The 15,658-nt window shown below is 42.6% G+C and overlaps 1 protein-coding gene across 2 annotated transcripts in view; it reads left to right on the forward strand.

Moving 5' to 3' along the window:
- The first annotated feature begins 533 nt into the window (after positions 1-533).
- The window catches only part of LOC142663491 (uncharacterized), a 40,569-nt gene continuing 25,444 nt past the window's right edge, over positions 534-15,658 (forward strand). Inside the window, exons 1-4 of one of the 2 annotated variants that reach the window (XM_075842306.1) lie at positions 534-1,013; positions 3,970-4,133; positions 4,609-4,782; positions 4,867-4,990. In XM_075842306.1, the coding sequence (XP_075698421.1) occupies positions 4,056-4,133; positions 4,609-4,782; positions 4,867-4,990 (376 nt within the window). In that variant the 5' untranslated portion in view covers positions 534-1,013; positions 3,970-4,055. Of the gene's footprint in view, positions 1,014-1,518; positions 1,780-3,969; positions 4,134-4,608; positions 4,783-4,866; positions 4,991-15,658 lie in introns of those variants that run through there. The other variant, XM_075842224.1, reaches the window with a different exon arrangement.

Genomic DNA, 15,658 nt, shown 5'->3' on the forward strand with positions numbered 1-15,658 from the left:
GACTACAACTCCCAGCATGTCCAGGCTGTTATTATGGGATATCAGAGGACATTACAGGGAGAAGTATAAGAGAGAACTACAACTCCCAGCATGTCCAGCCTGTTATTATGTGATATCATTACAGGGAGGGGGTATGAGGGGAGGACTACAACTCCCAGCATTCCCCTGGCTCCAGCTCTCACACATTTGCTGACAACCTATAGAAGAAACACTGACTCCACCGCTTCTCCACAGAACAGGAGCCCCGCCCCTCGTCACGTGATCATCGTCACAGGTCCTACATCCACCACTTCTTCTCTACTGATAAGCTCCGCCCTCCTGTCCTGTCACACTGTTGGGACATTATCACAGGTCCTTTATCCACAAACTATTATATTTTCTACTGCTTATCTCCGACTACTCCTCCGCCGGTCACATGATCCTCACAACCCCTCTTGTCACGTGATCATCGTCACAGGTCCTTCAGCTACTTCTTCCGACTCTTAACTGGAAAGCCCCGCCCCGGTCAAGTGACGTCATCACAGGGCCTTCAGCTATTGCCATCTAAGAGTTAGAGAGTGGCGCTGGTCGGTAGTTCTTTCTGTCACATGACCTTCAGCCACAAGCTGTTATATTCTGCACCGCTGAGCTCCGATCACTCTGTAACCAGTCGCATGATCCTCATAACCCCTCATGTCACGTGATCGTCATCACTGGTCCTTCATACATCGCTCAATCTTTGTATTTTAAGCTCCGCCTATTGATGCAGCGGTCACGTGATGTTAATATCACGGTCCTTCATCCACCACTGATAAGCTGCGCCCCTCCTACCCCGGTCACATGGTGGTGACGTCATCACAGGTCCTTCCGCCACGTCCGTGTAATAGGTAGAGCGCAGCGCTGGTCGGGTGTTCTCTCTGTTATCAGTCACCCCTGTATGAGTGTGTGTATACAGAGAGCTGTCAATCATTGAGTGACCCCGCCCTCTGGACTCCTAGCCGGGATTTAACCCCTCCAGTGCCGGCCTCTTTGGGGTAAGTAGTTATTTCTGGTCTTTGTAGTGGTCGGGTGTTTTGTGGGACGAGTCGTATTTTGTAATGACATAATATTCGGGACATACAACTTATTCACTGACTTTTATACATTTCTTGTTAATGTCGTTCACCGTGCGGTTTAAGGGAATGTTCACACGTAGCGAATACGACCCACAACACGCAAGGAAATCACCTCGAATATTCACCCCAAATGGTGGACGTATAATCCTGCCGAATATCTACTACAGAAATACAGCAAGGCCGATCCTAACCTCTCCGAGCGTTACCATAGCAACACGTCCCTGCTCTTCTGGCTGTGTCCAGGTGACCCCTATAATGACATGTGACCTCTCCAGCCTGTGATTGGCTGCAGGGGTCACATGACGCCTTCTATTTTATATAAGTGTAACCTGCAGCGTTGCTGTGAACACGCGGTGGAGCCGCAGAGGATTCTGGGAACAATGGCGTTTGTTGCGGAACTTGACTTTCCCATTGAACTTAATGGGGAAATTCTGCAACAAATGCGCAGGGAATCCGCGGTATAAATCCGATATCCTGCGTGTTTATAATCCGCACCGCAGGTTAACCCCTTAACGACCGGGTGATTTTCTGTTTTCATTTTTTCCTCTCCGTCTTCTCAGATCTATAACTTTGTGTTTTTCTGTCTGTCCCGCGGTGCGAGGATTAGATTCTGCGGGACGAGTTGTAGATTTTCAGGGCGTCCTATAAAGCATCACATAATTTAAGCAGCAAAACGCAGGAAACGGTAAGAAATTTGCAGGAAAAAAATGCACTGTTTTGTGATGCGTTTTTGGGCGCGGTTTTTACGTTTTGGTGTAAATAGCTGTGTTTTCGTGCTGTGGGTTTAGCCGTGTATTTCTATAGAACTACGATGATAGAATTTGTTATCGGAATCATGAGATAAATTGACCTGCTGTGGTTTCGAAAATACGCACCGCGGGTCAATTTACGTCCTGAAAAATACAGCAGCGTGGACATGAGATTACCTGGAGTCTAAAAGACTTTGCTGGTTTTACGCTGTGGATTTTCCGCAAGCGAATACACGCGGCAAAACCGCATTCAGCCTTTGTTAAAGAGTCTCTGTCACCACATTATAAGTGGCCTATCTTGTACATGGTGTGATCGGTGCTGTAATGTAGATAACAGTGGTCCTAGTAATAAAGAGGCTCTGTCACCACATTATATCTTGTACATGGTGTGATCGGCGCTGTAATGTAGATAACAGTGGTCCTAGTAATAAAGAGGCTTTGTCACCACATTATAAGTGGCCTATATTGTACATGATGTGATCGGCGCTGTAATGTAGATAACAGTGGTCCTAGTAATAAAGAGTCTCTGTCACCACATTATAAGTGGCCTATCTTGTACATGATGTGATCGGCGCTGTAATGTAGATAACAGTGGTCCTAGTAATAAAGAGGCTCTGTCACCACATTATAAGTGCCCTATCTTGTACATGATGTGATCGGCGTTGTAATGTAGATAACAGTGGTCCTAGTAATAAAGAGGCTCTGTCACCACATTATAAGTGGCCTATATTGTACATGATGTGATCGGCGCTGTAATGTAGATAACAGTGGTCCTAGTAATAAAGAGGCTCTGTCACCACATTATATCTTGTACATGATGTGATCGGCGCTGTAATGTAGATAACAGTGGTCCTAGTAATAAAGAGGCCACTTATAATGTGACAGAGACTCTTTATTACTAGGACCACTGTTATCTACATTACAGCGCCGATCACATCATGTACAATATAGGCCACTTATAATGTGGTGACAGAGCCTCTTTATTACTAGGACCACTGTTATCTACATTACAGCGCCGATCACATCATGTACAATATAGGCCACTTATAATGTGGTGACAGAGCCTCTTTATTACTAGGACCACTGTTATCTACATTACAGCGCCGATCACATCATGTACAATATAGGCCACTTATAATGTGGTGACAGAGCCTCTTTATTACTAGGACCACTGTTATCCACATTACAACGCCGATCACATCATGTACAAGATACAGAGTTTCTATAAATAAGAAAAAATCTGTGATGCCTCCATATTTATTTATTTTTTTTATTTTGTGGTAAAAACATCATGATAACATTATTCTGCAGGTCAATACGATTACAGCGATACCAAATTTCTATCGTTTTTCATGATCTATGACATTTAAAAAATAAAATAAAAAATCGTTAAAAATATTTGTTTTGTGTCGCCAAATTCTCAGAGCCAGAACTGTTTATTTTTCCGTGGATGGAGCCGAATGAGGGCTTGTTGTCTTTTGGATGAACTGCAGTTTATAACTTTTTATAAAAATGAATAAAAACATTTTTTAGAGCTAAGGTGACTAAAAAAAAACAATGATAATGTTTTGTTTTTTTAAATTCTTTTATGGCGTTTATTTTTTGTACATGACTAAAAACTTTACCTAAAAAACACGTCTTATGAGATGTCAGCAATGTCTCCCCAGTATCCGCCATGTGTCAGGTTGTCAGGAGTCAGGTCTTTATTGTCTGGAGGGGAAATGTCTTGATTTTACTTTTCTCACCTGAGAGATGTGACATAAATGTCTGATATATGGGGGTCCCATCTCTATGTGGAGAACGGGGGTCCCCCGACCCGCACGGTGAGGTGATGACTACATCCAGGTGGAGAATGAATGGAGAGGTGACCACACATGTGCACGACTCTCTCCATTCACTTGTATAGGAGGTCCAGAAACAGCCGAGCACGGCCAGAGTTGGAGCCGCATCTATCAGACATTTCTGGCATATCCTGGGGAGAAATGTCCGTGTTGGGAATACCCCTTTATTCCATGTGGTGACGGCTCTGAGAAGATGTTCCTCTCAATGATGAATAAGTGAGGTTCTGTATGTCACACATGATGTTGTCCCCTGTATGATCTCCATCTTCTCCTTTCTTCATAAAGACGTCTGCAGTACTAGATCCTCCAGTTCCTCTAGTTTTCTCATCTTCTCCTCCACAACGTTCCTTCTCCTGAATGACCCACCAAGGATGGACAAGGACAGGAATGAGATGAGCAGAAGAATATTAGACTTCACCTTGGAGATCATCTACCTGTTGAGCGAAGAGGTAAACTTTTCTACATTATAGAACAAATCACACATAGGGAAGGGACAATACATAATAGGAAGTAATAGGAAGAATCCAGTGTCCTGTATAACAGCGTCTAGACCTTCCAAGTGACGTCAGGAAGCTGAAGATCAGCCACCAATATGGTCAGTTATGTGTCATGTCACCAATGCAGCAATAGTAATGTTGTAGAGCCATGAGAATGACCAGGAACCAGGAGGATCAGGGTGACCTCTATATAGAAACATAGAAGATGACGGCAGGAGGAGAGCACATGGTCCATCTAGTCCCCCAATATTATTTCCTTTTTAGTTTTGGCCTCGTTCTATTTCCTCAATGTCTTTTTGTAGGTGAGGTCTCCAGTATTACAGATGTGGGGTCACTAGAGCTCTATACAGCGGGGTCACAATCTCCCTCTTTCTACTGAGGGGGGAATACTGTGTTCAGTTCTGTAAGTGTCTCTCTCCATACCCAGGAGTACACAATAGTGAAGAAGACATCGGGTGACTGTACGACTCCCATCATCCATGAGTCAGGAGGATGGAGCAGTAGTCAGAGCCCCATCACAGAGCCTCCCCCTCTCTCCCGGATACATGAGAAGAAGATCTTAGAACTGATCTACAAGATGACGGAGCTGCTGACTGGAGAGGTGACACTGCTGGGAATGCTGGGAAATTCTACAGTAACAGCACTGGAGGTGTCTGGGTAATGACTGTATCATTGTGTGTGTCAGGTTCCTATAAGGTGTCAGGATGTCACTGTCTATTTCTCCATGGAGGAGTGGGAGTATCTAGAAGGACACAAGGATCTGTACGAGGAGGTCATGATGGAGAACTACCGGCCGCCAACAGCACAAGGTAAGAAGAGTCAGATATATATGTGTGTGTGTATATATATATATATATATAGTATTTTTGTTCAAGCCTTAACCGCTTCCCGACCGCCCACAGTAAATTCACGTCGGCACTTGCTGGGCTCTGTGCAGCGCCGACGTGAATTCACGGTGGGTGTTAAAAGCGCGATCCGGGTGTCTCAGAGTAGCGCTGACACCCGGATCGGGCTGTTAACCCCTGCCTCTGGTCCCGGAGACATGACCGGGACCTAATTGGTTCAGGTCCCGGTCATGTGATCGCAGGGAAAGTTTGTTACAACAAACTTTCCCGGGGACCGATTCCGGGTCCTGCAGTCGGTTATAAGGCAGAACCGGAGGCCATACAACGGCCTCCGGGTCTGCCATGCACAGCAGCCTATGAGAACCAGCCGGAGGCCGGTTCTCATAAGCTTCCTGTCATTGTGACTCTCAGCGTCACACTGACAGTTTATAATACGTTACACTACCTAGGTAGTGTAATGTATTATAGCAGCGATCAGTGCTGCAGGTCTTCAAGTTAAAAAAAAAAAGTAATAAAAATGTTTTATAAAAGTGTGAAAATAAGTTAGAAAAGTTACAAAAACAAAAAATGCTTTTTTTCCTATAATAAGTCTTTTATTATAGGAAAAAAATGAAAATGTTAACAAAAAAGTACACATATTTGGTATCGCCGCGTTCCCAACGACCCCAACTATAAAACTATAATATTATTTTTCCCGCACGGTGAACAGCGCAAAAAATAAATAAAAAAACTATGTCAGAATCACTATTTTTTTGGTCATCAACCCTCCAAAAATATAGAATAAAAAGTGATCAAAAAGTCGCATGTACCCTAAAATAGTAACAATAAAAACGACAACCCGTCCCGCAAAAACAAGCCCTTACACAGCTTTTTTGACTGAAAAATAAAAAAGTTATGGCTCTCAGAATATGGTGACACAGAAAATAATAAATTTTATCGAAAAGTGTTTTTATTGCACAAACGCCACAAAACATAAAAAAACTATATACATCTAGTATCGCCGAAATCGTATCGACCTGCAGAATAAAGTAAAATGTCATTTTTTGTCACCTTGCTTGCCAAAAAAAATCTAATAAAAAGTGATAAAGAAAATCGCATGTACCCCAACATGGTACCAATGAAAACTACAGCTTATGTCCACATATATGATATTTTATATCCGGGAGAACCCGCTCAACATTGTACGAGGTATTTGTCTTCAGGGGCACAAACTGAGCACAACATATTGTGCATTAAAATGGCATATCAGTGGAAAATTTAAATTTTCACTTTGCACCATCCGCTGCGCATTAACGCCTTCACGCACCACGACTTAATAGCATGTCGTGGTGCGGGGGGTTATATATGGAGCGGGCTCATGCGCTGCGCCCGCCCCATATTCTGCAGGTGTCCGCTGTGTATTACAGCTGACACCCGGGACTAACGGACAGGAACACCGATCGCGCTGTTACAGGAGCCTATAAAAATATTATACTGCAATACATTAGTATAGCAGTGTATTGTACCAGCGACCTAATGATCGCTCATTCCAGTCCCCTGGTCCTTCAGGGGCTTTGCAAATGCGCCATGACACCCGAAAACCATTCCAGCTAAATTTGAGCTCCAAAAGCCAAATATTGTTCCTTCCCTTCTGAGTCCTGCCGTGGGTCCAAACAGCAGTTTACCACATATGGGTTGTTGCTGTAATCAAGACAAATTGCTTTACAAATTCTGGGGTGATTTTTCTCCTTTTATTCATTGTAAAAATTAAACATGTATTTGTTTTTTCAGAAAAAAGTAGATTTTCATTTTCACGGCCTAATTCCACTAAATTCAGCAAAAAAAATGTGGGGTCAAAATGCTCACTATACCCCTAGAAAAATTCCTTGAGGGGTGTAGTCTTCAAAATGGGGTCACTTTTGGGCGGTTTCCACTGTTTTGCTCCCTCCAGGGCATTGCAAACGTGACATGGCACTGAAAAACAATCCAGCAAAATCTGCGCTTCAAAATCCAAATGGCGCTCCTTCCCTTCTGAGCTCTGCCGTGGGTCCAAACAGCAGTTTAGTACCACATATGGGGTATTGCTGTAATCGGAAGAAGTAGCTTTACAAGCTTTGGTGTGCTTTTTATTCTTTATTCCTTGCAAATATTATTTTTGTTTTATATTTTTTCAGAAAAAAAGTAGATTTTCACTTTCACAGGCAAACTCCAATAAATATAGCAGAAGACGTGTGGGGTCAAGATTCTAACTATACCCCTAGATAAATTCCTTGAGGTGTGTAGCTTCCAAAAGCGTGTCACTTTTGCGGGATTTCCACTGTTTTGGCACTACAAGACCTCTTCAAACCTGACATGGTGCCTAAAATATATTCTAAAAAATGGAGGCCCCAAAATCCACTCGGTGCTCCTTTGCTTCTGAGGCCAGTGTTTCAGTCCATTATCACACTAGGGCCACATGTTGGATATTTCTAAAAACTGCAGAATCTGGGCAATAAATATTGAGTTGCATTTCTCTGGTAAAACCTTATGTGTTACAGAAGAAACTGTATTACAAATGAATTTCAGCAAAAAAAAAAAAAAAAATGTTTTCAATTTCCCCTCTACATTGCTATAATTCCTGTGAAGCCCCTAAAGGGTTAAAAAACTTTCTGAATGCTGTTTTGAATACTTTGAGGGGTGCAGTTTTTAATATGGGGTGATTTATGGGGTCTATCTAGTACATAAGGCCCCCAAAGCCGCTTTAGAACTGAACTGGTCCCTGTAAAAATAGCCTTTTGACATTTTCTTGAAAATGTGACAAAATTACTGCTAAAGTTCTAAGCCGTGTAACGTCCTAGAAAAATAAAATAATGTTCTAAAAGCGATGCAAATATAGACATATGGAATATGTGAAACTATTTTGTGTGGTATTACTATGTTTTACAAGCAGATACATTTAAAATGAGAAAAATCATGATTTTTGCAAATTTTCTCTAAATTTTGGTGTTTTTCACAAATAAGCAATGAATTTATTGACCAAATTTTTCCACTAACATGAAGTACAATATTTCACGAGAAAACATTCTCAGAATCGCTTGGAAAGGCAAAAGCATTCCAGAGTTATTACCACATAAATCGACGCACGTCAGATTTGAAAAAATGGGGCTGGTCCTGAAGGCCAAAATAAGCTTGGTGCTAAAAGGGTTAATACTGTCATGTGGAGTAAATACTCATGTGATTCCTGAGCTCCAATCACATGTTCCTTGCTTTGCTGCAGTGCTGCACTAGGATATGTTTACACGCAGCAGATTTGTTGTAGAAATTACCATATATCTGAATGTGGTCGTTTGTGTTCTTGGATTTGAGATGAGTGGGACAGTCGCTTCTGTGTGTGAACATAGTCTTATATAATCAGTGACTGATCTGCGCTGCTCTTATAATCTCTATAACATGAGGAGTGTAAAGTTCTACCATGTGGGAATAGCAGACATGACAATCGTGTGGAAAGATGTTCTGCAGGTTCAGTGTGAGATCTACTAATACTGGAGTCTTCTCTTCTGCACATGGAGAAGACATTCTGATAGTAGACACTTAAATTTTAGGTTAAAGAGGCTCTGTCACCAGATTTTGCAACCCCTATCTGCTATTGCAGCAGATAGGCGCTGCAATGTAGATTACAGTAACATTTTTATTTTTAAAAAACGAGCATTTTTGGCCAAGTTATGACCATTTTTGTAATTATGCAAATGAGGCTTGCAAAAGTCCAAGTGGGTGTGTTTAAAAGTAAAAGTCCAAGTGGGCGTGTATTAGGTGCGTACATCGGGGCGTTTTTAATACTTTCACTAGCTGGGCGCTCTGAAGAGAAGTAACATCCTCTTCTCTTCAGAACGCCCAGCGTTTGCAGGTAAGTCGATCTTACCTGCAAACGCTGATGCTGCTGCAGAATCAACTGTAGCCTCTGGTGCCGATGTGGCCGTCACGATGCAGGACCTGTGAGTGACGTCACAGATCTGCACTGTCAGAAGCTGGGCGTTCTGAAGAGAAGAGGATGTTACTTCTCTTCAGAGCGCCCAGCTAGTGAAAGTATTAAAAACGCCCCGATGTACGCACATAATACACGCCCACTTGGACTTTTGCAAGCCTCATTTGCATAATTACAAAAATGGTCATAACTTGGCCAAAAATGCTCGTTTTTTAAAAATAAAAACGTTACTGTAATCTACATTGCAGCGCCTATCTGCTGCAATAGCAGATAGGGGTTGCAAAATCTGGTGACAGAGCCTCTTTAAAAGAGAATTAATAACCACTGGCCATATGTCCTATAATTCTATATTGATGGCAGACAGGGAGGTCCCCGGCTCTTTACCCCACTCTTTTAGTCAGAGCAGAGGGCTGCTTCACCCCCTAATAATCACATTAAAGGGGTTTTCCCATCTTGGACATTTATAGCATATCCACAGGATTAACCATAAATGTCCGATAGATGCGGGTTCCCCCTCTTAAACCCGCACCTATCTCTAGAACGGAGCCCCCTGAACCCCGTTCTACCTTACTCGGCTTTCGCTTTCTCCCGGCCACTTCCTGATGAGGTGTTTGGGAGTAACAGAAACAGCTGAGCTATGCTGTTTCCGTATCTCCCGCAGAAGTAAATGTGAGTTATGGAAACAGCGTAGGTAAGCGAGCTCTGCTGTTACTGTAAATCCCGACCACCTATTCAGGAAGTAGCCGGGGAACCAAGCAAGGTCCAAGATGGCAAAACCCCTTTAAAATTATAAAGGCTATCCTGTTGCTTTTTTTTATCGTAGATATTTAATTTATGTCTGAAATTTGTTTTTTTTTGCATAATTCAGAAACTTTTAAAGAGGCTCTGTCACCGCATTATAAGTGGCCTATCTTCTACATAATGTGATCGGTGCTGTAATGTAGGTTACAGAAGTGTTTTTTTATTTAGAAAAACTATCAATTTTGACGGAGTTATGACTTCTTAATGCCCAACTGGGCGTTTTTTAGCTGTTGACCAAGTGGGCGTTGTAAAGAGAAGTGTATGTCGCTGACCAATCAGCGTCGTACACTTCTCTCCATTCATGTAGTCAGCACATAGTGATCTTGCTAGATCATGATGTGCAGCCACATACACACAGATTAACGTTACTGAAGTGTCCTGACCGTGAATAGACATCGCTTCCAGCCAGGATGCCATGTCTATTCACAATCCCGACACTTCGGTAACGTTTGTGTGGGACTTACAGCACAGCAAGCGTAAACTTGCAAGATCACGCTGTAAATGACAGCACAACGTGATCTCGCTGTGCTGTAAGTCCCAAACAAACGTTACCGAAGTGTCTGGATTGTGAATATACATCTCGTCCTGGCTGGAGGTGATGTCTATTCACTCTCAAGACACTTCAGTAACGTTAATGTTTGAGTCAGTGACAGCACATCGTGATCTCGCAAGATCACTATGTGCTGAGTACATGAATGGAGAGAAGTGTATGACGCTGATTGGTCAGCGACATACACTTTTACTCTTTACAACGCCCAATTTCTAAATAAAAAACACTGCTGTAATCTACATTACAGCGCCGATCACATTATGTAGAAGATAGGGCACTTATAATGTGGTGTGGCGAAACCGGGTCAGTGGGGGTCGGTTTACGCCAAGAGAATGTGGGCGATAGATTCAGGCGACACAGATTAACAGGGGACAAGCCACAGAGGCGCGTTTATTAACAGGGACAGACACACACAGAAACAAGGCACCGCTGCTTCTCCCCTCTGGGCTGGATGTGACAGGCTACCTCACTATGGGGTCTCTCCACTGTACCTTTCTTCCTTTGGGTGTCTCCAGATCCTCCTAAGTTAGATGGGACTCCAGCACTTGTCCTCTATTACTGTCCCTAGGTCAGGTACCATCTCTGAGGTAGATAGCCCCTGCCTGCAGCTCACACTGCTATCTCATCTTCTCCCTCACTCACCCCTCCCTCAGGCATCAGGCCATGTGCTTTCGGCTCTTGCCCCCTCCTTTTTCTTATTTACATTCAGACAAGTTCCCGCTTGCAGCCTGTGACTCATTCTCCTACAGTGTAAGATTAACCCTACACAGAGACTCTTTAAGGTATATTAACCCTTCATACTGTCACTGCTTTTAGTCTTAAAAAATGTTAAAATTGTTTGACCCCCAGCCTTCGATTGGATATAACTTTTTTTTCATGATTGTAGCCGTGTGAGGTCTTTTGTTTTTTATGCAGAACGAGCTGTAGATCTTTTTACAAATAATTTTTGAGAAAAATGCATAAAATTAAAAAACAAAACAAAAAAAATAAGACCACCTCAAAATGTTTTCCACCATATTCTTTCTTTTCTGTCACCAACTGATGGTCATGTTTTGGATTTGGGGATAACATGAGGTATGGTAGATCTCCGTTAAGCAGAAATGTATTTCCCCTAGAGAAGAGAAGGCTGAGGTGGAGAAGATATCTTTATATAAATATGGAAATATCCCTATAAAACCAATGTAATAAAGTATTATTTTCATGGACCCAGCAGGGAACACCGGGTCACAGCTTATGATTAAAGGAAGTGCAATTACATCACCAAGTCCTAAAGCCACACATCACTGTCCGAACTGTAAAGTTATGGAATCTGCTGCCACAGGATTTGGTAATGGCTGAAAGTGTGGATAGTGTTTTATACCTTTTGCCATTTTATTGGTATAGACGGGGTTGCACGATGCATCGAAACTTTGATACTGTTTCGATACCGTGCACCCTTCAACGGTTCAACACCGTTCATTCATGTATTTCGATACTACGCTGTGCGTCCGCACAGCTAAGTTAAGTAATACATAAATGCTGTTAGAGCGGGGCTGCGGTTTTGTGATACAGCCATTGCCCCGCTCCTGAGTCCTGACAAGTTTGCGCCGTCAGCATGATCTGATGCGACTGGCGCTGCACTAATGATTGCCGGCACTGAAGACAGAACATGGCGGGTGCACTACAAAGCACCCCCATGTTCTATCTTCAGTGCCTGCGCCGCCACTCATTAGTGCAGCGCTGGCCGCATCACCTTATGCTGACCGTGCGCGCGCACTCGTCAGGAGCGGGGCAATGGCTGTACTACACAGCCGCAGCCCCTCTCTAACGGCGGAGATCGGAGAAACCTCTCATCTTAGCCGCTATTCCCTTGAATGCTGCGATCCATTGAAGGACCCCAGAGCTGTCTGACCATATTTCCTGTTGTTAGGGCATACTTAGGTATGTCCTAACAACTGCCTGTGTACTATCAGTATATAGATATATGCCAGTACATTAAAGTTTAAAAATACAAAAGTAAAACAAAATATAGTAATGTTAAATTTTAAAAAAATACACACGGTTTTTACAATAAACATTAAAATAAGTCTCAAGACATAAAATATACACATATTCGGTATCGTCGTGACCGTAATAACAAATTTATAGCGTCATTTATGATGTTTACGCTGTTATAAAATAAAAAACTTCTTTCTTTCACTTATTAATGTGAGGCACAAGGTATTATCAATTTTGAACCTCCATGTGCCTCACATTAATAGTAGTTAACCCCATCATGTACCTGACACATTAACACAACGTTGTCCATTATGACTGAGGAACATGATGGTGTTAATTACTAATAATGTGAGGGACATGGAGGTTCAAAATTAATCACACCACGTGCCTCACATCAGAAAATGGAAGAACTTCTTTTTTTTTTTTTATTGTTGGCAAAGTATTGTTTTGGTATCGAGTATCGCAATACTACACAAAGTATCGGCATTGAAGTCCAATTTCAGGTATCGTGACAACCCTAGGTATAGAGTAGCAGGAGGATGGAACTCCGGAACAAGAGGAATCCAACAGCAGGACGGCGGAAAGCAAGGAGACATGGACAGGGGAGGTAAAGTGAAGGGGGGACAGAATATATAAAGGGGATAAAGAAGAGAGGATCGGGTACATCAATGTACTGTAATTATCTAGTTTTTACTGTGATTTTATGAGACCGTGCACATCTCAGGATAAACGGTATTGTACTTTTCCTCCCGAGCACAGCTCAGGATAAATAGTGAGAGCGTTTAAGAGCGGCTTCCATTTTATTATATTGTTGGGGTTCATGTGAATGGGAGTTGTGTAATATTACATACATATTAAATATGTTGCCGTCTAGAGTTTTGTCCACCAATATGATGTGACGTGAGAGTTTTCAGCAGCTGGACCCATGACGCACGGCTACTCTCTGGACCAGCTTCCTTTTCCTCTTCACCCTCCACAACAAACTTTATCCATGAGATTATCCTCCTTCCACAGGTGGGGCCAGAAGCAGAATCTTAAAAGGTCCTTCTTCCATCATTTCCGCTGTGTCTACTTGTACCTTTTGGGTGGGGAGAGGAATTCTGCTAACGGTAGCAGGCGCTATCATGGCCGGCTTACCTTGAGCAAGTAAGCTTTCTATTCTTGGGATGCTAGTTGCTGGACCCGTCCCTTGTTCTTTCCTTCTTTTCATCCTCTGTGTCCGCCAATTGGAAGAGGGATGCAGACCCCGGAGACAGAATTGTGGCGCCTGGACACCCAGTGCAGTTGGCCCATGGTATTTACAGCTATGTGATGCCCAATAGCTTTTGGCTACGGCAGGTGAAGTCACAAAAGGGTCCTTTGTGCTAAATTGCAGATGGGACCCTTGTTATTACATGTGGCCCTGACCTGCTATTGGCTGAAATCTGGTGCCAGCTTCAAGGCGGGAGTTGCCCTCTGATCTGAGGTCACTCTTTTCAATAATGGTTCCTTGAGAAAATGTCTGAGCCAGGAGCGGTGGGGGAGGTATCTGCGGGCCCCTAATTTACCTATTCGAAATACAGCTAATTAGGGATGCACGGTGCATCGAAACTTCGATACTGTGCATCCCTAAACGGTTCGATAACGTTATTTCATGTATTTCGATACTAACCTCTGCTGCAGCACAGCTAAGTATAGTAATATATGAATGTATGAGAGCGGGGCTGCGGCTGTGTAATACAGCCATTGCCCTGCTCCTGAGTCCTGACAAGTGCGCGCCATCTGGATGATGCGATGCGGCCAGCGCTGCACTAATGAGCGGCGGCACTGAAAACCGAACATTGAGGGCGCATTGCAAAACACCCCCATGTTCTGTCCTCAGTGTCTGAACCACCGCTCATTAGTGCAGCGTCGGCCGCATCACCTCATGCTGACCGCGCGCACGCTTCTTGTCAGGAGTATTATACAGCCGCAGCCCCACTCTATAACGGCGGAGATCAGAAAAACCTCTCATCTCCGCTGCTATTGCCCTGACTACTATGATCAAAGCTGACCGCAGCATTCGAGGAGAAAATGAGAAGGGGGGATGCCCCTTGGATCGCATCACAACGCATCACAAGAATCCCTGTGACGCGATTGAGGGACACACCATATATGGGCAGACAGCCCAAGGTCCATAGAAGGACCCCAGGGCTGTCTTACCATATTTCCTGTTAGGGCATACTTAGGTATGTCCTAATAACTGCCTGTGTACTATCTGTACACAGGCTAATGTACTGGCATATAGATATATGCCAGTACATTAAAGATTAAAAAGAAAGTAAAAACCAAATAATGTTAAATTAAAAAAAAATACACATACACCTTTTTTACAATAAACATTAAAATAAGTCTCAATACATAAAACATACACCTATTCAGTATTGGCATGGCCGTAATAACCTGCATAACAATTTTTTTGCGTCATTTATGATGTGTACGCTGTAAAAAAATAAAATAAAAACTGGTTTCTTTCACTTATTGTGAGGTACGAGGTGCGATGAACTTAACCTCCATGTGCCTCACATTAATAGTAATTAACCCCACCATGTACATTACTCATTAACCCAATGTTGTCCATTATGACTGAGAAACATGATGGGGTTAATTACTATTAATGTGAGGCACATTCATAATTCATCGCACCACGTGCCTCACATCATAAAATGGAAGAACTTTTTTTTTATTATTACTCTTGGCAAAGTATCGTTTTGGTATCGAAATCGCAATACTACACAAAGTATCGGTATCGAAGTCCAAATTCTGGTATCGTGACATCCCTACATCTAATACAGCAAGAAGAGCCTTTTGGCTCAAATGTTGGATAGGGGATATAGGGTCCAAAATGAAGTTGTGTGGAATTCCGTTTCATGGAGCACTTTTATTTGGCCCTGACCTAGAAAAAAATCCACGAGAGAGACTCCAATTCTAAAAATCCCTTTTTGCAAAAAAATAAATAAAGGGCAGTATCTGTTTTGTGATTATAAACAAATGAATGGCTCTAATGGGGAAAAATAGGGGCTTCTTCAACCGTAATCAATCAGAATCCCTTAATAAACAACAATGATGCCAGATGCAATGTGGGAGGGTTTGTAGATTTCTGGACAACCATTTAGTCTAATACCTGGTTAATAATGACCCTGAAATGAGAAGACCAGATACCCTTAATAAAAAGAAAAAACCCAATGACCTAAATTTGCAACCTTTTAAAGCTCGCCCTTATTAATGCTAGAACTAGAAAAAGGCATTTTAAAATCTTCATACTGGAGTAATTATTCTCATCGGAGTGGATCAAAGAGGTCGGGTTTTATTCAACAATATTTGTGGTTCCAAAATCAAATGGAAC

This window comes from Rhinoderma darwinii, chromosome 1 (genome assembly GCF_050947455.1).
Source record: "Rhinoderma darwinii isolate aRhiDar2 chromosome 1, aRhiDar2.hap1, whole genome shotgun sequence".
Taxonomy (NCBI): domain Eukaryota; kingdom Metazoa; phylum Chordata; class Amphibia; order Anura; family Rhinodermatidae; genus Rhinoderma; species Rhinoderma darwinii.